The sequence below is a fragment of the Patagioenas fasciata genome, chromosome 3 (assembly GCF_037038585.1).
Source record: "Patagioenas fasciata isolate bPatFas1 chromosome 3, bPatFas1.hap1, whole genome shotgun sequence".
Lineage (NCBI taxonomy): Eukaryota > Metazoa > Chordata > Aves > Columbiformes > Columbidae > Patagioenas > Patagioenas fasciata.
The window spans coordinates 3503832-3529448 of NC_092522.1; the positions used below are offsets into that span (position 1 = coordinate 3503832).

Genomic DNA, 25617 nt, shown 5'->3' on the forward strand with positions numbered 1-25617 from the left:
ATTATTGGAGTCTGACACTCCAAAGTGTGATTAATAACATGTGCCACACTATTAGATGTAGCAATAATGAAACTAAATACTTCCTGAAAACGATCTTCAGGATCTATTAGTAAATATTTGCTGGAAATTGAAGAAAACAGCGCAATGAATGACAGAGCAAATGTCTCTAGATGTCTTCCACTGCTTATCATTTTTACCGTGTTACAGCACTTGGTGTTTTCTTAAAACTCAGCTCCCAGCATTTTGGAAATACGGGAAAAAGTCTTTCTTGTAATGAGAAGTTTGCTTTACAAACTCTAAGGTTCAAAACACAGCAGGAAGTTCCACAATTTCTAAATCTCTGCTGTGGTTTTGGGGATGTACATAAAGATTTTTGAATGTAAATGATGGGAGACGCTACAGCAAACTGTTTTCACTTCTAACCATCCTAAATCCCATGCCAGCCCCGAGATCTGCAGTGATGTAAAGCTGAAAGCAGAGAGCAGAACTGCAGCTCTGCCCCACAATTTCTCCCCTGGGCTGCTCCCAAGAGAATCGAAGCACTTTTACTCATGGGAAAAAGACCATCATTTGTGTCATGTCCAGTTTTCCATCCTCTGTGGCTCAATTCAAGCATTTTAAGATGACTCCTCAAATAAAAGATCTGGAATGACATTTTATTACCAGAAGAATAGAAAATGCAACGCGTTTCAATGAGTAAACTAGCAGAATTTAAACAACCACTCCTTTACCCACCTAATATTTTCCCCTCCAGCCTAATTCTATACAAAAGCACAATACTAGGAACTAGTTTCAGTATATACTTACTTGAGAAAATCCTCTTCTTTTATCTTCTCTAGAGCTTTTATAACTGCCATTCTAGTGAAAACAGACTGCACAGTGAAATAAAAAAATGAGTCAAGAAAAGAAGCTAAGAAAGGATATGCCTAAGCAAGAAAAAAACCCTAAACCATACACACATACACTTCTCACTATATAGTTTTTTCACTTGTGTTTTGTGTTTTCTTACACCTAAAAGCGACTCTGTATCAGCAAAAATTCACAGTGATCTCAGCCCTAACTTGAAAAGAGCAACAAAGAGTAGCAGGTAATTTTGCCAAAATATATTCAAGTAACTTTACTCACAACATGAAAGCAGCACAATTAGCACAGATGACAGATTGGTATGTAACCGTTATTTAGTTGTAGAATTAAGGTTTATCAAGTAGCTTGTTTCTAGCAGACATGTACAAACAATAGCACGTTTCCTCACTCTGTTTTCGCACAGATAAAAATACCAAGTGCCACTGACTTTCAGCAGGTCTAAAGTTACTGTCACACTTCCCAATAAACCCACTCCAGCTCCTTAGAATATCCTGGCTTTTGGTTAGGTGAAACAAACGCTAAGCACATCTCTGGAAACTAAATGAGGCAGAAAACAGAGAATTTAGGTTTCTAGAACAGGAGAAACAAATGTGGTAACAAGTGAGGTGGAATCCTACCTCGGCTGGGAACAGCTGGACAATTCGCTCTAACACAGAGTGCCCGGATGCCTTCAGGAAAGCTGCTCTTTCTCTTTCTAGGCATTAACTGGAGATAATAGCACTTCCCTTCCTCACAGAACAGATGAGCTGGAAACCCCTTAAACTAGCAGCAGGTTTAAATAGGTATCTACAGCAGACGACACAGAAATTTTCACTCAGAACCCAGTTTTTACACTAGTCCCCTGATTAACGCAGCCCTTGAAGCTGAGCTTCAAGCACAGCTCCTTTGTAAGGCTGAACCTCTGACGGCTCTTCAAAGTCGGCATTTTTTCCTTTAGATTCCCCTACATCTTGTTGCCCGTGTGGTTCTAACAGCCGGGCCCTGCTGGTTTAACTCCTCATAGGGGATTTCCCCCCTTTTAAAGGAAAGCAATGCAGCAAGCGGTGAGTTATAACAATACAATCCTGCTAAAAAAAGACTTGCATTTATTGGTCAGGTGGAGTAGAGTAGGCAGAATTCCCGGGTCAGACTGCCTCTGCCAAATGTCGGTAGACTCTTCACCAGAAAGAATAAAAGGCCTTGCATAGGCTCCTGATAGAAGCTACTTGTTCTCCTTCTGATCACACCCACTGTCCTACTTGTATCAGTTTCTCTCCAACTGTTTTTTTATTCTTCCACGTCCTCTTTTCCATCAATGATTGTGTGTGCGCTCAGGGCCTGCAACAAGTGGCAAGGTCCCTTTTGTTTCCTCCCCCTCGTCCAGAGGCAGACGGGATAAAACCATCCTGTGTGTATTGTGTCTTTCATTTGGATCAGAGGACATGAAAAGTGCAGTGTGATCATTTCTCTTTTGGCTGCGGAGTCTCATCTTCACGATGTGACTTACCTGAACTGTTTTACCCACAGAGAGCTTGAGGATCATCTTTTATGCTACTTTTAATGCATGACAATCAAATTCCTGGATCTTAAGGGAGGTATTTACAGAGAACGTTCCTAAAATTATGGCCTTTAGACAGTCTGGAAAATGAATGACCCAACGAAAATCACTAAGCGCTCACTTAGAAGTGTTTAGTGAATAAAGGAGAGAATTCTGTTTTCAGACAACTGAAAACCACAGAGATTTCTGATGAAAGAAAAGCAGACGTTAAACAGTGACTGAATACCCAGATAAGTTCTGCGTTGTAGCTACTGCTGTGAAATTCTGAATGTCAGAAAAGAAATGCAACAATGAGAGATCCTACCTGTTTGTTCTTTGCTGGTTTGAAGCAGTCTGGACAGGCTGTAGCTCTAAATACAGACATTAAAATTAGCTGCTACTCTTACAGAAAAAGAAATAAACAGAAGCACAGCGTGTACATCGTCTTTGTACCAATGTATCGGTATCTCACTTCCACAGCTTAGCACAGAGCAGATTCGAAAATTAACTTTATCCTAAACCACAAATGGTGGAAGGTGTGCATCGCTTGATCTAAAGATCTAGAGAGGGATGGAAAAGCACCCAAGAAGTTCAACTTTCAGTCCTTCCCAATCCTTCTCAATACAGGTGACAATTAGTGTTGAAGTTCTCTGTGAGATTTGCTAACATCTTGCTGTTCTTAGACAATGCACACTCCAAACCAGCGATTCAAATTGCTGCTTCTGGATAGGAAAATTCAATTTAGTACAGAAAAAGTAACCCCAGGTGTTCGATACCATTTGTGCTTTGCCTCTTCAAAAGGAAACTATTGGTTGTTTCATGAAAGTGAAAGGCGAGTCAGTGAAACATTTTTTCTGAGTACCGTAGAGGAAGTTGCTGTTCCTATGAGTGGATTTCTATGTATGCAGTTAGAAATGATTTCCAGACGACAACACAATTGATCATTTCTTGCTGGTGCTTTTCAACACCTCTGTAACTACTTCAGGCTACACGGAAGCAGGTCTGACCTCTTGCAGCTTCTATACAAGCAACTTGCCTGGCCGGTTTGTGATACAAAGCATCACAACTTCCCTCTTCCACAATGTAAATATCACCTTACTTTTAAACATAAAGCTCCAAATATAAACTAACAAAAGCCAATTCAGTCTTCCATGGCAAACCAAGGGTCATTTTAGCACACCTACCTACACATAGTTGTGTAAGAACAGCTTGGGAGACGAGAAATTGCAGATTCCATGCTTGGAAATGCCACCCAAAAGCATACCTGGAGGACTCCTTCTACTTTAGAGCTTTCACCTCTACAGCTACTCTGCTTGGAGCGCTAACATTGGCTCCATAACATGCTCAACATCGATATTTTTCAAATGTCACAAAAGTGATGGAAGGACGGGCTGAAAATAAGAGCTGAGAGTTTTCAGAGGAAGGAAGCGCGGTACAGAAAACAAGAACGGATCAAGTAAAATTAAATAAATAAGAATAAAAGGGTGCAGGATCCAGAAACTTCTGAACTTTTACAGGGTTGCAGGTAATGTTATTTAGAAAAGCAGTTTGGCTCTACTTCTTATTCCATCTTTTGTCAAATCTTGAAGAAGCTTGAAAGGAAAGCAGCTCAGCAGATACTGGTAATCAACTGCTTGTCACCAAGCACACATTCCCTCATCCCAAAGACAAATAAGGATGCAGTTGTTGAAAACCAAGAAGGTGGCAGATTGGGCACTCAAACAAAAATCACAAATTGCCAGAAGGGGCAAAATTAGAGAAATATATAAAGGCTGCAAAGGAATTCTCTGGTCTCAAGCGATGAAGTCACTATGCGACAGGGAAGTCAGAAATTCTATGCTGAGCCTCTTTGTACGCTAATATTTAATTTGCAGTAGGAGCATAAGTGATAAAACTAAGTGAACTTTAAAAAAAGCAAACAGGAAGAGTGAACCTAATTACTCAGAATATACTACTGCTAGATTTTGAGAAATCAGACTAAACGCTAGCTCAAGTCACAGAAATATTTTGCTTCTTTGGGCCAGACCAAAAACCATGTGCAGTGGCCAGGGAATTTGTTTGTTTTAATCACCCAGCTCAGTGGGATTAACCCATTTCAAAGCCTTCCCTCCCATCCATGTCTCCTGTAAGAGCAGGAAAACCCAGGCACGACCTCAAAAGATTCCTCAACCTGCAATTACGTGGTCTGAATTTATTTTTTAAAATGACATGGTTATACGGACTTCGAAAAGGCTGAAATCGAACAGCTTATCTGAATGTTCTCTTTCCAGTTCAAATCAAAATTCTGGATGATTTTGTTTATTGGCTTTAAAGCACAGAATTAACCAGACAGAGATGGCACAACTTCAAGCTCTGCAACTCTGTCTGAATATGAGGAAGCTCAGATGCAGGCCCCATTCTAGTTTATAAACATTGCATATTCTCATCTGTAGCGAATCCAATCCAACAAGGTTGCACAATATTTAGATAAGGATCTTTTGTTATTTATATAAAAACTTACAGGAAATGGCACTCCTCCTCTGTTTCTGGGTGAGCAAAGATGACACTAACTTCAAACAAACTCTAAATTAAAAAAAAAAAAGGAAGGTAATAGTTTTTTAAACAAACAGGAAAGATACTTTCAAGCATCCCTATCGTAATATTAGGTAATATTGTAGTATTAGAGGTAGGCAAAAGAGAAAGTAACACTTTTATTCAACAACATCATCTAAAGACATTAAAACCTGTGTCACAATAGCATTTGCATTTCTGAAGTAACCAAAGACGATCTGCGGGCACTCAGAAACATGAGTGACCTACACATCATAGACACCGGCCCCATTTTGCGCGGAGGGAACTGACTCAGAGGCAGCGTATGCTCAAAGCCTATTACGGTCACCAAACTTCACAAACCTTCTGGGAGAGCCGTGCGTAGCGTGGAATAAAGATAAAAACCCCGTAGTAGTCACCACTGTAAAATTTTGTCAGGGGCTTCGTCTGCAATGACTGGATGGCCTTGGGGCAAAGAAAGGCAACGCTTCCTAGTGGATTGACAGCTAGACCAGAAACTCTAGTGTAATCTCAGTTCTACCCCCAATTCCCTCTTTGGCCTTGGGCAAACAACAGTCATTACTTCTGTTATTCAGAAACCAGGATACCTCAAGAGGGCTATTGAAAAGATTGGCTAATTTTCGAGTGCCTTGTAGATAAAGAGCACTAGACAAGGAAGTTTATGGTACAATGATGTCTGGAGTGGCTCAGTGCTTGTAGAGCTTTCGCTAACTTGGTATGTAAGAAGTTTGTTTCTTCCTGGATCATCTTCAGGGTAACTGAGCATTTCTTTCTTCATGAAGACAAAGGGGATGTTTTCAATTAGTTCCCCTGGGAAAAGACAAGCTGTAATTATTATGGAAGCTGAGAAACCAAAGTACAGACTAAGTGAGTCTAGTCCTGGGGTCAGTCCTGTCACTGTTTCTGAGTCAAAACTGCAGATTGCTTTGTCCTCAGCACAAACTGTAGCCATGTTTGCAGAGATTTTCCACTCAAGGTGATGGTGTTTCTGAAGCTGTCTGGCAACATCTGAATGTCATGTTCAGTCAATGCATTTCAGAAACATTTTAAGAATGTTAGTCAGAATCTGAAAGTTGAAAACAGGGTTTGAAAAAACAATTCTATTGCCTACTTACAGGTATTACAGGTTCCAGCACGCCTATCTTTAGCATTCACTGAAGTGAACAAGGACCAGTCTTTCCTCTTTCAGTACATGTCAGAAATGTATTTTATCCATAGAATTTAACACACTAACAACCTGAACAATTTATCTCACAGAGCAGTAGCTGTGTTGGCAGTAATAGGAGAGCAAAGGAGGAACGTGTGAGCACTCCTCAGGCTTTGGAAAAGAGAGATCCCGGAAAATGAGAAAACTGAAAAAGTCTCATTGATAAAAGGAGGATGGCAACCCCAGCACAACAGATTCAGCAAAAGACTACGATGGTTTCGGAAGATGCAACGATCTATGTGTACAAAAATGAAGACTGGACCTGTCAGTTTTGAGACTTGGAGATTGCTGGTTAAAAGAACTTCCCCTTGCTCTCCCCTATAATGAATATATAAGCAGTACAACTTGTTTATCTCTTAATAGGGGAAAAATAGTATATATATTTTCCCCCGATACATAGAAGTGCATAACTATATATATACACACACAAACTATATATAGGTATAAAAAAAACACACAGAGAAAAAAAGTGTTTTCTTTTTTATACAACACCTTTCCATCAGCAGGAACACCCAATTCTTCCGACAACTGGGGATGAATAATCCACTTATAAGCTTCTTTCAGCTGAACAATGTCATCCTTTGCCAAGGAAAGGCCCAGTTTTCTGAATCACATACACAAAGAAATAATAACTTGTACAGGAGTCTGTCAAAGACAGATACATGACAGATAGTATTTCAAGACAAACTTCAGTAACGAGTCCCAGGTAAACAGACAACACACAAATGAAAAAGGACAAGAGTATTAAGCATTCAGACCATGGCACGAAAGAATGGAAGGCTATTCCAAGACTTCCTGTAATTGCACTGAATCTTTGTATCGAATTAACAAAGTGCTGAGGAAACATGAAGGCCAGACCAGGATTTTCAATAAGATGCTTCTCAATAAACACGTAAGGGTTTGGCAGGGAGTAGCTAAAGGTGTAGCTACACCAGCTACAGTCAGCTCGAACCAATTTAGGACTCTGTTGCCTCCTCCCTGCCTCTGGCCACGCTTTCTTGCCAGCACTTGCATGCTGACAGCTGCACAGCGTGTTGAGTAACACCAGCCCACTGATCCCATTTAAAGCAAACCCTAATCCACCAAAAAAATCTTTGTTTTTCAGCCAGATCAGTGAGATGATCGGCTCTGCGGGTGGTCACATAAGCACTTATGTTAAGACAAGAAAGACAGAAGGTACATGCAAATAGGAGCAAGATCCTTCTGATAGTAAATCAACAAACTGAGTATCTGGATCCTGCAGGGCAGCACCTCTGGTACTTGCCAAGGAGCCTCCTGTCCAGCTTCCACCCTAAGGAACATCTTGTTCTGCCCTGTTTCTATTCTCTAGTGTTCTTTTTCACTAACATTTAAAAATAGATGCTTCTTTTCTATTTTTTTTTTTTTGGCCTGGAGAGGTAGTGTCCTGAAGCACACAAAGAATCAAATGTTTAAATTGATTTCAAAACACTGAGGTATAAAAAAGAGGAGTCAAATCTAACTTGCACCCACTGCTCTAATATCTTTTTCACTACACTACTAACTTTTCACCATTATCTGAGTAACAATTTTCAGTTATTATTCATGTAAACTAAACCTGATATGCAGGCAAAATGAAAATGTCTGTATTTCATTTTGTCTTCCGTGTACAAGAAGATTCTGGCTCACAGATGGCATCGTGGCACCTCTCAGGACCATTACACTAACTCAAAGCTGTACAGTTGGGCAGACAGCCTGCACTCCAAGTTGAAATGCCGTGTCCTAGCTATAATCACACTATGAGGCAAAAGAGATAATAAACCCCAATAATAAACCCCTAAACCAGGTAAAAACAAACAAAAAACCCCACAAACAGTTGCCATCTTATCCTTCATAATCCTCAAGTAATCTGGACAAGATTATCAAATTATCTCTTTGCCTGCTCAACTTTTATATAGACAAATGGTGTCTATATAAAACAGTTCTTGTTGGGCAGACAGTAAAAGCTATGTACAATAAAAAATAATCAAAAAAACCCAACCAACCGACCAACACAAACCAAACAAAAATGACAGCACATCTCAGTTCTGAATTTCGTTATGATTAATTTTGAAGGTAGAAAGTAATTTAAAATCTTGGCCAAAGCCTAGGAAGTGAGTCTACGTATTCCACAACTGTTAGCATAAGTAACATCATATGAAAGCAACTGCCTTGACTTTGCAAATATAGCATTAATTGCCTGGTTTAAATTGTCTCCTAACACGCCTGTCTCAGCAGGTCCACTGCATCATGTGGTTTCTCATTTCTACTATGCTGGAAGAAAGTTATAGTAAGAGTGTCCTGCCTTTCTCTAAATCTGGAGGAATCTCTAGTAGCAGTGGTATGAGGGTTGCCAAAATAAATTACTCACCCCATTTCCTGCTTTACCAGCAGCCAAGCAGCACACTATAGGTCACCAGCCGTGCCCAGGAAGAAGAGGAAGAAAAAAAGCAAGTGAAATTAAGGCTCAGAACTCCAACAATTTGAGAAACCATTTCAAAACTCAGGACAAAAAGGAGGCATTAGGATTTTAATTTAGCTTTTGCTCTAGAAGTGGAAAGATAGAATCAGTGTTTGGTTTTATTTGTAAGACATCGTTTTGCAATTCACCTCAAATTCTATTTGCCCTTAAAAAAAAGGATGGAACGCAGTAGTAGGAGAATTAACACTGGTTATAACAAAGATCAAAAGCAGAATTAAAATGACCAGTGGTATGACTGGACAGTAGAAAAATACAAAAGTAAGCACAAAGGAGCAATGGCCATCAAAACAGCGCAACACTAACAGACTTGAACCAAATTTAAAGGGATCAAGAAACTGTAGACTTCCAAACAACATTGCTATGTCAAAAGCTTCCAAAAGCATCTTTCCCACACTCTGCTCTGAGCAGCCAAACATTTTAGAGGTGCATTCCTCTGCAGTCTCACTTCTTTTTGTACCGACAGACAGATTCTTCAAGATGATCCATTACTTCAGTGTGGTAATTGTTCAGTGCTTTAGGCTTTAAATTTTGCCTCTGTGTGACTGCCATTCTCTGCACCATAATGAAAACACACCTTACTAAACTAAAGCGCATTACAGTTAACCAGAATTTTAACATTGACCTCAAATAGCCTTTCTATTAGGTGTTTAATTAAGAGGGAAAAAAAAAAGTGATGTTGGAATACAGGCATTCAGGAGACTTGTACAATTTCCATTTCAACAGAATGCCTATCAGTGCAAAAGCAATTAATAAGAAAAGCCCGTCAAAACAACTACAATGAAAAAAATCAAAATCAGTAGTTTTTAATCTGTGGACTGCAGACTATTAGTAAAGTGTCAGAGAAAAGTGATTCCATACGCTTGCCATACAACCATACACACACATGCAATGTCCAGAAGAGTCGGTATCTCAAAAGCAGTGAACGCTACTGATTTAAATCCTTCAGAATTTCAGACCCTTTACGTGTCTTTAATTCTTCATATATGGTGCTTTAAGAATAACCTCCCCGCAAACCCTGCTGAAAGAACAACTATCTCTTCTCAAGGAAACAATTCTAACGAAGAGGTTTGAAAACATGTATCAAACTTAAAGGAGCAGAGCCAGCATCACGTCACCTTTTCACTGATATCAGGAGGAGCCACATCATAGATCTCTTTTACACACTGACAGAGGAACTCCATCAAAAAAGTCTATTATCCTTCCTTAGGCAAATCTAAAAGAATGAGGGAGACCTAAAAATAGTGCTAGATGTACTAAGGGGAAAGAGGGATGGCGGAGAGAGAACACAAACTTTGTTAGATACACGATACGGCACACTACTGAACAAAATAAATACGGTTGTATTGACAGAATACTGTTTACTCAAATTCACTGTGATTCATTATACTGCATATGTCGACAGTATGAGTAAGACTGCTTCACAAAACACCATGAAGGATATTGTAATCTTGTTTGCATAATAACCCAGATAAAATCATAAATAAAAATAGTTTCCAATTGAAATTCCTTGAACATAATTCTGAACTAGAGAATATGACAACCATGGAACCAGGTCTCGAAATCCGCATTTGACAAATGCCAATTCAAAAAATCTCATATGCCTTGATTTAAAGCACATGTAGGTTGGGTACTCGGGCGGCTGGCTAACCTCACTCCTTTCCCCTGATTTATAGGGGTACAATTACAGAATACAGAAAAACTTCTGCATGCAAGTAACTATGCTAAAATGAAACCACAGGTCAAATTTTGCCTCCTCTCTCTTGACCTCAAAATTGAAAGAGAACTAAAGAAATTACTTTTCCCCTTCAATTAAGAGGAAACAATAGATTAGGGTACTGTGAGCACAGAAGCCAAAAGATCCCAAATTCCAAATCACATTCAACCACCAAGCCAGCCAAACCCCTCTACTCCTAGGCCTCCATTCCCCTGCTCTACTCTCTCCCAGCTGCATGTGAAGCGGGGGATCAGATCCCTCTACTTTGTAATTACTTTGTTTGTGAAGTGGTTTGAAAATGAAAAATGCTCATTACAGAGCTCAAGCCTGCAGGGCAATGCTTAACAGCAAATATATTTCTGAAATACACTAGCTCAGGCACTATATTGATTACAAGCTGCAGGATATTATTCTAATGCTATCTGAGGGATCTCACAGTGGCAACAGTTGAAGCACCATGTGCAATCCCAGCCACAGCATTTTTTCACTGTATTAGAAAAGAGCTTCGAGATGGGGAATTCCATGATGAGGTGTACACAGTCCTACAGGGAGTAATGACTACAGATGCTATTTGCATCAATGTCCTTGTAGCAAGTACCAGGATGATGGATCACAACTGAGACTAGAGACAGAGCTAACACTCACCCTTTTGAAGGGCACGACTCACTTCATATTCTAATATAGCTGTCTGACATAAACTTGGGACTCCTGTATTTATGATTTATTTTAATCAAATATCCTACTTGTGGAAAGAGGCGATAGCTTCTTTGCATCACAGATACAAACACTAGGCAAATGTAAATTTTATGTCCCACTCTTCTTCAGCTCCTATCGTGCATTTTAGACTTGGCAGGATGACAACTGTCATAATTAAATTAGTTGAAGGAAATATTAAGAGGCGGTTTCCGATCTTTTTGTTAAAAAGAACTCAGAGAAAATCTGTGTGTGCTACAAAAGGTCAATGGAAGGGAGGCTGTCTTTGAGGTGTCCTTTTATGAAAAAATTACATATGGTCTTGTACGGCGCAGTTCAAAGAATTAAAAGCAGAATTTAACAAGACATCTTTTCAACACAAAGCGTTTTGGGATATTGGAGATGTTTTGACATACTATATTATTTGCTGCCTTTCTGTAACTGTAAAACAGGACCTCTTTTTACCGATTATTTTCTGAAGTGATCAATGGATGGGTGGTAAATAAACCCCCATGATTTATAAGAGCTGCTTTCTCCACTATCACCCATTTTCACCTCTTCAAAACAGCTGGTTTAGCATTTGGCAAGACTGAAGGGACGGAATAAAAGGGACAGCAGGAATTTCCTAATGCAGACCTGCTCCCCAGACAAACTAAAACTGTTTCCAAAGAGAAAAGATTTGGTTTTGGAGCTTCCTGCTCATTCACCTCACTCCACCTATTTGTTTCTGGACCCACACCACAACTTTTATTCCCTTGCTTGTACCAATCAGTATAATATTGTATTTTTGCTTTAACATAAGGACAAGATAGTTTGAATGAAGCAGATAGACAGGTCAAAAGCTACATCTTATCCCTCTTACCAAACTAATAATTTATTGCACTCAGAAGACAACATTACTATAAAGTAATAAACCTGGGTTTCTACCGACTGCATTTGCCAAGTCAGTTTTCCCAGTCCACACAGTCTCAGTGTACCATCAATATTTCAATCAGCAAGAGGAATTCTCTGAAGCAAACTATTATTTTTGCTTCCATTTATAGCCAAGGCTGCCTCAAAAGCAGACAGCAACACTTGTCCCGCTTGCTCAGATTAGTGTGAGAACATAGCTGAGCTATGCAATGCAATGCAATAACACCCTCTACCGAGGCTTTCTGGCAAAGACCCACAAGAAGAGTAAGAAAGAATGGTAGCATCCAATTTTTCTTTCCTCACCTTCATCGTTATATAGCTGTACTATGGGGAAAAAAAAGATATTTTTAAGCTAGATAAACTATAGCTGTCAAGCTAAAGATGCATAATGGAAATGTATTAAGAGCTTGATAACATGGGAATTGCAGCTGGGACTCAAGCCAAAGGATTCCGTGCATGACTCTGGTTTTGCTCATCGAGGTTCTAATGAATGGAGTAAGGGAGGTCTCAGTAATGACGAGCAAAGGTAGACTAGAAAAAGAGAAGAACTGATCAATAGTACCCTAAAAATAAGGCGGCTTCTCTTTTTTTGAACACCTAAGCTTATACCAGGCATAAATTGGAGTAAGTCTGACCTACATTTGGAGTTTTACAAAACATCATGGGCACACATGCATGCATCCATATACTTCATCTAGCCTCAAAGTGTGTTTTTTGGCATATATCATTTTTTGGATGACAATAAAAAATTTGTTCTGGTATTATTTTACCAGACATAGTGGCAGATGAAGCAAACACACTACCTATGTTTAATTTCAGATGGGAAGTAGAGAATCTTACGTTGGAGAAGGTTTAGAAGAAGAATATAAGTTAAGCGTAATGCATCTGCTCAAGATGCCAGAACTAACAGTACAAATCAACACTAAAAGTGTAGTAGATTATTTAACAGCCAAACCACTTGGGATAAGAACAGACCACATCATAGCTCTATGTATAAATCCAAGAAGACCTACACTTGTTTCTGCCATGTTCAGTGAAGCTTCTACTACATCTTACCATAGTAGGCATCTATCGTAAAGACTTACACATTGCACTTGAGAATAGTATTTTTGCATTACTTTATATCAGAAAGCAGGGGAACATTGTAAAACATCTTGCAACTTAGCAAAAATTGTCATTTTATTGATCAAGTTACACAACGCTTAGTATTCTCCCTCCATTAAAAGAAAACCAGGGTTATACACTCCTCCATATTATCATTATCCTCTGTGATTAAACAACTGAAATGTAAACAATTTAAGTTTGATTAAAATTGCTGTCAAAATCACTAGTTTTACAACTACTATGAACTCTAGTTTTACAATTCTAGACTTTCAACAATGCCCAAGACAGGTGACTATTAAAATGTATATTTTCACATCATTTAAAATGCTGAACAGTTAAAGAGTTCATCTTCAAATTCCTTCATTTGTATTCTGCACTACCAATTATCATTTATTTCAGGAAAGGCACCAGCTGTGCAGTTCCTTCTCCGAGAAGATCCACAAAGCAGAGCTGGCATCTGTACCAAAGGGAACAATACACCGAGGGTTTAAAGAAACTCCTTTTAGAATTTCAGATGCAAAGTAACTCCTGGGCTAACTGGAAATTGAAGTGACTCAGACACTTTATTAATTAAAATAATACTCACCAAAAAGGAGATTTCGCTTCTAGCACGTGGTTTTGGTTTTTTTAAACAACAGCAATTAAAAATCAAACCACCTCCAGCTTGTAAATTCCAGTTATTTTCTACAATAAGGATTTAAGTTATGAAGAAATATCTGTAAGCACTTACCTCCCTGACAGACAGCTGGGGGGGTAGTGACACAGAAAATACAAAACTAGTGAACTGGTAGTCAGCAGATGTAACCTTTTGGCACACCTGTAAGAGAAATTAATATTAAATATTAAAACAAAGCAATGGAACTGAGTCGATAATCTTTTAGGATATTCTTTATTCTAGTGTTATCACCGTAAATCCATGTGAATGTTAACAAAGACTGACTCTGAGCTTTCGAGGTGAAATCAGCACCTCAGATAATGAAATTTCTTTATAAAAGAAGCACTTTTTTTGCGGTGCCTTAACAAACGCTGTCAGATTTTCCATTGCCACTCAAGAACGTAACTCCGAAACAAGTCTTACAAGTGGATTCTGCAAAGACTTATATACTCTGCCAACAGAAACAAAAAAGAAACATCATGCACCACAACAGCAGAAACTATATACTATGCTTTCTGTTTAGTCTCATTTTTAAATATATTCATGCTATTAAACCAATTCTATTAAACATCTCAAACACAAGCGTGATTTTTCCAGCTGATATTTCAGCTTGTCACATAAGCAAATTTATTGCTCAGAGATTCTATTTGCAACACTCATTATGCCTATATTCTCTCCTAAGTCATATTTTCTCCATTATTTACAGTCTGTTGTATCAAAAACATTTTCTTCCCCTGTGGCTTTGTAAGTAGCACAGGGTAAAGACTCATGCGACATTAGGAACGTGTAGTTAAGCTGAGGAGCACAGCATTTGATGCCTCGTTCTTTTCCCTTCACATAGCAAAAGTCACCATTTACAGTGAGGTTTTCCTGGTAATCTAAGCAGCTGAACCTCAGGTTATCTCCTAAATTCACGTAACTACGTATCAGTTAGTCCTTTCCTTAGGAAAATGTGCTCCTAGCAGTCATTCCATTGCACCTGCACTGCTATTTTTTTAAAAAGTTACATTATGACAAGGCCTGGGGAGAATATGGTGACACTGACAAATGTTTTTTCCAGCCGCAAAGGAGGTACCCACACACTGTCAAGGAGCAGTATGTAGTTGAGTTGCGCCATCTACATTTCAAATATTCAAAATACGTATTTTTTCCCTTTAGTTTTCCAGTCTCTTTCAATTGTTTAACTGCATAGTGTTTTTAATCCAAGGTCCCAACATACACGAGCTCCAACAAAAGTACACATAAAGCTTAAATACTGGTTAGTTACCTTTTTAACAAAGTCAGCCTCACAGAACTCCTGAAGAATTCCCAAACACACATTGCAAACCTCCACAGCTGAGTTCTCCGTTGCATTATTTTCACCGTTACCCGAAGGAATCTGCCGGAGCGCTCCATTGTGGTTCAGATCGTCAGGCCCTTCTTCTGTGTGTTCAAGTCTGATTCTCTTACAAGGTGGATCAACTACATCAAGACAAACTGTATCTTCTTTTCCTTGATTATTTTTCAGAAATTCTTTTAAATCCTTCATCAAATCCTAACACAAACAGAGGAATCATACTGTTACTGCTTCTTTCTCTTTTCTCCAACGCTGTAACAAGCACTTACAAACGCAGTTCTAAAAGGCAGTACTAACTATTCCAGTTTAGCCTTAGTGTATGTAATTAATAACCTGGAGTTTCTACCAAAAGACAACTACACAATTAAAAAGCTCCAAGCTGTATTTCTCTCAAAATACTATCCAGAGAAATTGAATTTTACTGATCAGACTGCTTTAACATTCCAGAATAGTGAAAACATTTTACAGACCTGATTTGCAGAAATGCATTTATCTTCGACCCCGCTACTATTCAATGAAAATACATGTTTATTGTCTTTTTGTCATTTAGATTGTTAGAATTTAATTCCTCCAACTCTGTTATCCCAGACAACTGGGAAGAAAGTTGGCTAGTGTACTATGAGAAGAAAATGAGAGCAGATACAATTGACAGTGAAATTAAATAAATAGAGGAAGAAGCTCATATGAAGAGAGAAGCCTACAAAAATTAAAGGATGTGCTGGTGAGGAGAGAGAAGAATTAATTGCATGTCTCTGAATTTTAGGATGGATGAGAGACAGAAGCTAGACATAGTTCAGAAGGAAAGATTTATTAAAAGGTCTTTGGTCACAAAGACAGCAGTTGCTGTGTTGTTGCAACTCAGAGGAAAATTAGGTAGAGATGCAAAAGAATAAAAAATGGCATACAGAATGAACACTTCTCAAATGATTGATAGCAAATGGAAAAGGATCAAGAACAAAGATATTAAAAATTAATTTGGGAGAGTCTAAACTGGAACGAAGTTGAAACAATCAGGACAGACACCAGAAGATGCAAGAATAAAGACAAGCGGTTAGACCAGGTAAATTGGGATGTTTGTTTAGCCTACACAATGAGAGGAGTATCAAATGCAAGAACAAAGGCAAGAACGATTGTGCAAGGCTAGGAAAAGTTTGAAGAACACTGAATTTCAGCACTGAAGTCAGCTAAGAAGGATGCTTAATAGCACTGTGTTTGACCGATTGAAAAAGGAATATTTATCCTCAACATGTGCTCCATAATTCTTCAGTTATGTTCCCCTGCCAATCCTACTGAAAGAAGGAAGGACAAGGCAAAAAGTTTGTACCATAGATGGTTCCTCCCTTGCAAGAGCTGCACTGCCCACACCCCTTTACTACTTTTTACATTAAAGGAAAAAGAATGGAAGAAATAATCATAGCTGTTCTGCTTCAAAAGTGATAGAGCCATGTGCAGAAAGCTAATGCATTCTGGTGTTTTCAGGGAATACATAGCAACTTCTACAGCCAAACTTAACATTTAACCCACAATTGCTATATTGTATAATTCTTGCAACTTCTCAACATTGCACAGTGTAGTGGCATTTTTCATAACTCATTTTGCAAAGCATTTTCCTCTCAAGCAAAGAGCACAAGAATGCAACAACCTTCTCCTCCAAGGTAGCACAAAGCACACTGCATCCATATGTTCACACATTCTAACCAGGAATACAAAGAACAAACCTCGTATGGACGTCTATACAGCGTCTGTGATCCCACGCAGCAGAACCTCAAAATACATCGTGGGCAAGTGCCAGTGTTCAGTAACAGCTGAACAATGGGTCTGTCCTTTTCTGTCAGTGAAGACATCCTGGATAACTCTAAAATTAAAAGAAAAAATTGCTTAGAATAGACAGAACTCAGCAATTCCACAATAAAAGAACTCACTTAACTGTGCCATATTTAGAATCACTGGATTTAGCTTTGTCCTCTAGAGAAAGTTCAGGATATGTGTTTGTCACAGATGAAAAGCACAACAGAATTGAAGACCAACCCAAAAAGACCACTGACTTCTGTACTTCCTAGAAAAAGCTGAGGTCAAGAGTTCTGCAAAGGTATGCTCAGCCTTTACCCCGAGTTTTATCTTAGATAAAGTGCATTACATGCCATGTTATTTTTTGATGAATGGAGAATGCAGGTGGAACTACGATATAGTAATCTCAACGTAAAACGGAAATTCCTTCTAATTTTGCAGCAACTAAATAAATCAATCTGTTAAAATCACAGGAAAAAAAAAAAAAAACAAAACAAAAACCCAGATGCCGTCTTCTTTTGTCATACAAAGCCCTATAGACAAATTAAGTCTTTTCTATCCCTTAGCCTCTTCAGTTTTTTGAGATTTCTTACTTTCCATCTCAAGTATAGGACTGAGAGATCTCATAATGTGGGGGGTTTTGGTTTGTTTGTTTTCACAAAAGATTATGGCTCATTTGGTTTCCCGTTGCTCTCTCTGCCCAGAACTTTAGAAAAGACTAATTTATTTGGCTGAAATTTAATAATGGCATAGAACTCTCAACTAACTTAAGTTCCATATTTTTTTAAAAATGCAGGAAGGAGAAGTGCTCTGGGAAAGTTTACGAGGTACAAAGGAATAACCACAGCTGTTCATAACAAAGGTTCCACTATTCTACTGTCACCCAAAGCGGGGATACACAGGAAAACATGTGTGTGCGGGACATATACCTCTCTGTCTCCAGTTATTTCTGGTTTGGGGGATTTCTTTGACCAGGTGTGGTTTGCGTGTTGGGTAAAACTTGACAGATCTTTCCTCCAATCCTTCTCCAGAGTCTCTTTGAAAATTCTTTTGCCTCTACATCCTTCGGTAAGGAACTTCACACAGAATTCCAAAACACCTACTGACGGATGAACCACTTGATTTTGTTTAGTGCTTAGCTCCTGCAAACAGATAAATGTAATTTTAACTCACTGTTGGCTCGATTCGGCTTCAGGAGACTTAAATACTGCCAAGATGTTTCACGGTATCATGGGCTGAGCCAAGAGATTTAAGGAAAAAAAAAGAATAACTAAAAAACCGCTTAAGAAACCGGATTTAAGGCCGGTTCCAGGGTGCTGAACACCCGCAGTCCGGCCGGGACGGTACCGGTGCCCACGGAACCGCTTCCCCGGGACGTGACGCGATTCCCGCCACCCCCGCGACAACCGGCATGTCATGTCGCGACAGCCACGGCGCAGCGCTGCCCGGCCCGGCCACGCAGGGGGAGCTCAGCGCCCCCGCTCCCCGCCCGGACACCTCAGGTCTCGGGGAGGGAACCCCATAATCCCCCCCCCTCACACACACACACACACAAACGCGCGCCGCAATCGCTAGGACCGTTACAGCCCCTCACTGAGGCGGCCGCGCGCGGGATGAGCCGGGGAGATCGGGAGGGGGGAACGGGGATCGCTAAAGCATAGCGTTGCCCTCCCGCAGGAGAGCGGAGGCGCCGCGGATGGTGCCCGGGATGCCGCCGTCCCCCCCCGCCCCGCTCCCCGGGAGCCGCGATCACCTCACGGCGCCGCACTCGGGGCCTCGCCCCCCGTCCCGGGCGGCGTGCGGAGCCGGCACAGGCGCGCTCAACGGCGAGGCGGAGCGCATCGATGAGGGGGCGTGGCGCGGAGACGTGCCCCAGCGCCGCGTGGTTGGATAGCTCGGCGCTCCCGTGTCGCGCCTGCCGGTGGGCGGGCGGGCGGAGGAGCGCGGCGGGCCGGGCCGGGCCGGGCCGGGTCGGTTCGGGCCGGGCACAGCGGGGCCCGCAGCCAGGCGGACATGGCGTCGCAGCCGCCGCCTCCCAAGCCCTGGGAGAACCGGCGGCTGGCGGGCACCGTGGCGCCGGCCTTCCAGTGAGTCTCTGTGGTGGTGTTGGGTGTTCGCCCCGCTCAGGGCGGCCGGGCCTCCCCCCTGGGCCTGCTTCCCTGAGGCGAGCTCAAAGGTCGGGCCCGGCCGGGCAGCGCCGGTGGCCGAGCGGAGGCGGGGGGGTGTTGGTTTGGGTAACCAAGGAGGGGTGGGTTATTCCCGGGGTGGTTTGTGGCCAGTTTCTGGCATAGCGCTATTTGTAGTTACTTAGGCTTTCTCTGAGAGACTACAAATAACAAGATGTAGACAGTGACGCCTCGTGAATACATTTAACTTTCTATTTAGTTATAGCTTTATTCAGCATGACTGTAGTTAATGTAACAGCAAACAATCGTTGGAGCTTAAAGAACATTTTAAAAATAACTACCAAGGCCTCATATTTGTTCTGAAACTGTTTGTTTTATTTTTAGGGAATACTGTCTAATTTAATTGTCTGAATCGCCCTGATGGGGTATCTGTGGTGAATTCCCCTTCTCAGTGAGGAGAGGGAGTGAGAGGCTTCTGAAAACCCACCTGCGTGTGTCTGTGGAAAGCTGCGTGTTTAATGTGGTGAAATGTCCGTTCCTGAGGGTGATGTAGGTGTGTGAGTCGGGGAGAAGCTGTGTGACCTCCCCAGGAGCTGGAAAAGCTACATGTGTGTGTCACTTTTTCCAGAAAATCCAACCTGATGTGGTGCAGAAAGCATTTGTGAGCTCCTTCCTATTTATCAGAAAAAGAGGAAAGCGTAGCGGTTGAAGATCACCCTTGTTTTTCGCTCGGTGCTTGTGATTGCAATTAGAGCAAGCTGAAACTGGGCAAAAGGTTGGCCCGAGACTCAACATTCATCGGAAACTTTGCAGCTTTCCCTGCAGGATGAAGCTGGTAGAGCAAGAAGTCTGATGTTAATTCTTCTTGGTGGGGTTATCTAGCTCATTTTAAATTGCTTCAGGCAGCTTTAAAGTGAGGTGTCCTAAGTTGTCTATTGGGGAGGGAAGTGTAGTGCAACTTAATACGTTATGGTACCTCTATTTTCTGTGATAACAATTTTTTTTGCTTCTGTTTTTAACTGCTAAGAGTTTAAGGCTATGATGGAAAAAATGAACAGTGTGAAGATGTAAATATTATTCTTTGCTGTGGAAACCTGTCAGTTTTGCTAAGAGGAATTTGTTTCCTCCCTTATACAGAACTAGTATAGCAGGGATGCTTCACGTTGAAAGCAGAGCAGAAAGAAGCAGCTCTGTAGCAATTCAAACCTGACTTTTCTTCTTCTGTTTTTGTTTGGTTTTTTTTTCCTGTGAATTTAGTGGACTACAGAGTGGGAAGTCATGGGATGAGGCAGTAAACATGGGAAATGACCAAAATGTTTGGCTTTTAGGATGATAATATGTGATTAGATTATTAATGAAACAGCAAACGTTGGGCAGCAACTTGTCAGAATTAAAATATCAGCCTAGTACTTGAAGGGTGTTATTACAACAAGCATAGGTAAAATGACTTAAACTTTCAGGCATATGAAGGAATAAAAGTTCACTAAATTAAAAACAAGTAGTTGACTCATAATACCTCTTTCTGCCAACCATTAACGGTAATAGATTCCGTCCCTAGCTGTACTGTGTAAAGGTAATTAGATAGTTTGGGGAGAGGGGGAATTAGGGGACCCAAAGCCCTCACATACGTTGTTGTGTAATTCCTCTGATTCTGAAATAGGTTGCTCACCCTTTACTCTAAGGGTGGATTCAAAGGAACTCTCAGAATTCTAACAAGCATTGGCTTGTTATATAGGAGAGCTGAGAACAAATATTGGAAATAAATATTTCTGATTGCAAAGTTCGTAGATGTTCTTGGTAGTCCACATGAGAGGCTCTTGTGTGCAGAAAAACAACCTAGGTCTTACAGCATCAGGTTTGATGGATCCAGCGTGGATGTAGTGTTTCATGCTTTCTTGGTCAATACAATAAATAAACTGAACATTTTTCCATGTGTTTGTTTCGGATATTCTGTGGTTCCACATTTACACTGAATATCCCATTATGGTGTCCCCAAAAGACCTGTATTTCCTGACTAGAATTTTTACTTTTCACAAACATTGTGCAAGGTACTGAATGATTGGCTACCAGATTCCCTATCCTAGCACTGCTGAAACACACCATCATATTTATATAGTTAGCCAAGAACTCTGGAGAAATGCAAATATCTATTCCTTTTGAGTACTGATGTTGTTTGTCTGAACTTGTTTAGGTCTCCTGACTTGGGTGACAACCTGCTGACCAGGCCTGGACAACCCACAGTTGCACGAATACCTCCGCCTATTTTGCCAAGACCATCCCAGCAAACGGGAAGCAGTAGCCTGAGCACTTTCAGGCCAGCGTATAGTAGTTCGTTTTCTCCTGGCTATGGTTCATATGGAACCTCTTTTTATGGAAGCTATAGTCCTTACAGTTATGGATACGGCGGTTTGGGTTATAACCGCTTTCGTACAGATGATATTCCTCCCAGCAGGTTTGTTCAGCAGGCTGAAGAGAGCAGCAGAGGAGCATTTCAGTCCATTGAGAGTATCGTGCACGCGTTTGCCTCGGTCAGCATGATGATGGATGCCACCTTTTCAGCGGTGTACAACAGTTTCAGAGCTGTGTTGGATGTCGCCAATCACTTCTCCCGCCTCAAAGTACACTTCACAAAGGTGTTTTCAGCTTTTGCTTTAGTGAGAACTATAAGGTATCTCTACCAACGTCTGCAACGATTACTAGGTCTGCGGAAGAGCTCCGAGAATGAGGATTTGTGGGCTGAAAGTGAAGGGACGGTAGCTCGAGTTGGCCTTGAAGACAAGGCGGCTAACTCTGCAAAGTCCTGGCCCATTTTCTTGTTCTTTGCTGTTATAATGGGAGGTCCATATCTGATTTGGAAACTGCTTTCTACGTACAGTGATGAAGAAACAGGTAAAGATAGTCTGCAGCACAAGAGAAGTGCAGCATATGTTGTTCCTTTTGTTGTCAAGTGTGTAACGATTAATCTTATACTACGGTAATAGAAGTTAATAGATACTGAGGTAGAATACTGTATTTTAGGCATGTGATAAAAATATCAGCCTGTTTAAGAAGCCTGTTGTTGAATTAGGTTGTAGTTTCATGGTAAGCTTTGTGTGATTCCAAAATCATGGTTTATTACTATTTCTCCTTCCTAGTAGCTGTGGGGGAAAAGTATGGGTTGGAATGACTCAACAAATCATGCCTTGCTTGTTACTCTTGTGAATTCGCCATTGGAAAAGTTTTAGCAAAGACGACAAAGTGTTTTCTTCATTTTCCTTTTTAAAAAAAACAAACAACTTTATAATTCAAAGCAGATAAACTTTTAATTTCTTTTTGGAAACAGTATCTAGTAACTGGGTGAGTGGAGAAGATGATCACGTAGTTGGAAGAGCAGAATACGATTTCAATGCTCTCTCCGAAGAAGAAATTTCTTTCCGTGCTGGTGACATGCTAAAATTAGCACCCAAAGGTAAACTTTTAATTTTGTATTTATTTTCTAATCACATGTGAAGTTATAGAGTCTGAAAATGAAAACAAAAAAAACCCGCTATACCTTATTTGACCAAACTCCTCATCCACACTGATTTTTTTTCCATAAGTTATTACTGGCATTGTAATAAAACTTATTGAGTAGGTTTGTTCAATTTCCCTGAGATATGACCATCCTCAAGTTACTCAGAGAGTGCTTTGTGGTTACCTTTTCCTTATGTGAGCTGAGTCATTTCTCTTGGGGAGTAATTTGTTTTCACCTTTTATTACAGGGTTATTTTCTCTGCATGATGAGCTGTTCTTTATCTGCCTTCTGGTGTATCTGTGCCTCAACTGCAATATGTTTTGAATTGTTTTGTAACTTAACGCATTTGCCTTTTCTTCTTCAGAACAACAACCCAAAATCCGTGGTTGGCTTTTGGCCAGTTATGATGGCCAAACAACAGGACTCGTGCCAGCTAACTACATCAAAATCCTGGGCAAAAGAAGAGGTAGGAAAACAGTGGATCTGGAAAGGATTACAGAGCAACCGCCAGCATTTACCAGCACGTCTGCTAGAGGATCCACTGCTGCTGCGACGTTACAGGAGCAGGAAGCTGCTTTTGATTCTGTTTTTGCTGAAAGTAGTAAAGTTCCTGTTGCGTCTGACTCCACCGTGGTTAGTGGAGAGAAACAGGAACTCTAATGCACTTTGATCAACGAAGCGACTGAACTCTGCTTTATTGATAAAACTTAGGGTTTGTTGAAAATCTGTATTGTAGTGGAACACTGATGGGTCTGTACCAGTTCTTGCTGCTTCTGACTGATGAAGGGATGAAGAAGTGATTGCTCAAATTTGTAGTATTTATTTTTGACTTACCTGAGGCTGTACGTTAGTGACACTACCCAACCACCTGGCAGCAGCTCTAAGATCCCAAGATGAGGAGAATCGAGGCATTTACAACAAAGCAAACAAAAGAGATAGGGGCTGCCAACCTGTGTCTTCTAAGGAGATAAACTGTTGCTTGCTTTTTGTGAGAGGTAGGGCTTCTGTCAAAAACACCTTACCTCTTACAAAAATAGGACTTGCAAGAAAGAGGAAAGAAATACAGTTTACAAAGGAAGAGCAGTGAGGCTTCAGCAGTAGTTCTAACCAATTCTCTTTTGTTTATTAAATTAACATTCGAATAAAGGGTAATCCTGCAGTCAGGCACTTTTCCAGCACACTTATCAATTGTTATTTTCTTCCGTGGTCACATAATTTTGCGTCACTCCTAGCTATTTTGTTATTGTAGCTTGTTAACTGCCTATCAATAGTTTACCGACTCCCATCTGCATCTCAACGTACTTCTGTTCTTTATTGTTATTATATAAATGTCAAAATATCTATCCTGCCTTTTAGTGCAGTAGGAAAGTGGTGGCCTGGGGGCAGTTTAACCTCATTTGAGTGGCAATGAAAAAGTAACATTTCCCACTTAATTGTCTCAGCTGAGGTTACCTCTTTATACTGCCTTTAAGGCGGTAAATTTTGCATCTATCCAAAAAATTGGAGGGCTCTGGTTTATCAAAAGCCATAAAAACATTAAGACTGTTCAGAGTATTTAGTATTTTCTTCATATTGGTGTTAGAGAATTCTGTATAAAAGTACTGTTTAGGTTTTTGTTTCGTTTTGGTTTGTTTTTTTTAATGAAGCAAAGATAATTAAAACTTTCTTCCTTGTAGTATATATGTATAACATGTTGAGCTTCTGAAGGTTAGAGCAATGGGTAAAATAACTGAAGCTTGTCTTAATGATTAAAATAGCTTTTCTTTTTTATTTTAAAGGTATTGCAAAGTATTAGTAAAAGTAGAGCACGTGCCTTTGCTTAATTGGTGCAGTAGTTTCAGTTTGACTGTTTCTACAGAGATCTTCAACGCCCATTATGTGTTAGCAAAGCCTTCAGTATTTTTACTTTACTTGCATTTGCTGACCTTGAGCTCTTAGAATTCTGCTTGCCACATCGAAACTCTGAAAAGAAAAAATGAAGTGAGCACAGTTTTATTGAGGTAAAGTGGCTGAATAGACTGATACTATTCTGGAACCTTGGGTTTCAAAGTGATCTCTGAATGCCCGTGGTTGATAATTAGAGCAAGAATTTAAGTGGTGGTGCTCAGGTACTGGGACATGGCGCAAAGAATAATTTTAATGGGTTGTTAGATCTTAAAGTGCAGAGGAAAAGGAGGGAGTACTTAAAGGGCAAATGAGAAACTTGAAACAAGGCTTGCTATGTTTAAAACAGAACAGGTTCTTGAGACGTTTCCCTGTGTACCAGGGCATTGAAGAGAATTATCTGTATTTGGAAATGACATCTGTTGTTGAAATCAAAATAGCAAACAATCCTGAAATATAAAATATAGAGAGGAAAAAAGGAGAGGAGGTATCAAGTGTACAGTTCTGCTTACAGTGTGTGTTCATAGAGGGAATTAATTTACTATGTGAGATCTAATTAATGGACTTTCAGCTTCTCTTCTGTCAATGAAAGATTTCAATCAGAGGAATAGTCTCTTAAGAGTTAGTGTGTAAATAAACCCCAAACTTTTTGTAGAGTATCCATTCAAGTAGATTTCTATTTTCCTGCTCAGCACAAGTTGGGAAGACAGTACCATGATGTTTGTTAGAATCTTTAAATCTTCCTAATTTTTAGAAAGATGAGTTTAATTTTACTTTCAGGTCATACTATTTTGAAAGTAATTCTTTTTGTAAGAAGATAGGTTATTAATAATGGGCTTGTCTTTATGGTGGTTTGACTTAGTCTACCCATTGCTAACTGTCATAACTGTGTCTGCTGAATCTTGACAAGAATTTTGATCCTTTCAATCTTGTGATTACATTAATGGGAAAAGAAGGCTCTGAGGAAATGAAGTTACTTAACTCACAATTAATTGTACTGATTGCAGAAGGGTATTAAAATTTAATGAAGTAAAATTATACTGTGCTTGAAGATTTTGATTTGATTTTTTCTTTTTTTAATGCACGAACTAGCATCAGGAAAAAATGTGAGTCCTGCAATTTCATTGTCTATGTTTCTGTCAGGAAAAACATCGGCTGATGGATAAAGGGAGGCTGCTTGACAGGCTGCTTGAGACTTGCATAACTTTGGAAAGGTGGCAAGGCTGAGAGGAGCAGGTGCTGCCGCAACGGGAGTGTGTAGAAGAAGAGGTCAGAAAAGATGCTGCTGAAATATTG

At 40.2% G+C, this 25617-nt stretch overlaps 2 protein-coding genes across 4 annotated transcripts in view; one reads left to right on the top strand and one right to left on the bottom strand.

Moving 5' to 3' along the window:
• PUS10 (pseudouridine synthase 10) overlaps positions 1 to 18661 on the bottom strand; it is a 29429-nt gene extending 10768 nt beyond the window's left edge. The window contains exons 1-10 of one of the 3 annotated variants that reach the window (XM_065835718.2): positions 18572 to 18661; positions 17748 to 17960; positions 16749 to 16885; positions 14962 to 15228; positions 13770 to 13856; positions 8506 to 8540; positions 6630 to 6741; positions 4881 to 4942; positions 2706 to 2751; positions 808 to 872 (exon numbers count right to left, since the gene is read on the bottom strand). In XM_065835718.2, the coding sequence (XP_065691790.1) occupies positions 808 to 872; positions 2706 to 2751; positions 4881 to 4942; positions 6630 to 6741; positions 8506 to 8540; positions 13770 to 13856; positions 14962 to 15228; positions 16749 to 16874 (800 nt within the window). In that variant the 5' untranslated portion in view covers positions 16875 to 16885; positions 17748 to 17960; positions 18572 to 18661. The other 2 variants (XM_071805647.1, XM_065835719.2) reach the window with 2 other exon arrangements.
• Positions 18662 to 18756: 95 nt separating this feature from the next.
• Positions 18757 to 25372, top strand: PEX13 (peroxisomal biogenesis factor 13). The gene is made up of 4 exons (XM_065835720.2): positions 18757 to 18905; positions 21136 to 21833; positions 22267 to 22392; positions 22802 to 25372. Exons 1-4 carry the CDS (start codon positions 18832 to 18834, stop codon positions 23095 to 23097), a joined length of 1194 nt encoding a protein of 397 aa, XP_065691792.1. The 5' UTR covers positions 18757 to 18831; the 3' UTR covers positions 23098 to 25372.
• Positions 25373 to 25617: the final 245 nt, after the last annotated feature.

What these genes read in the sequence shown, in the direction of transcription:
- PEX13 (XM_065835720.2), top strand. Translation starts at nt 18,832, where the DNA reads ATGGCGTCGCAGCCGCCGCCTCCCAAGCCCTGGGAGAACCGGCGGCTG. An exon ending in ACCGTGGCGCCGGCCTTCCA is followed by an intron (nt 18,906 to 21,135) that starts GTGAGTCTCTGT and finishes GAACTTGTTTAG; the next exon opens with GTCTCCTGACTTGGGTGACA. An exon ending in GTACAGTGATGAAGAAACAG is followed by an intron (nt 21,834 to 22,266) that starts GTAAAGATAGTC and finishes TTTTGGAAACAG; the next exon opens with TATCTAGTAACTGGGTGAGT.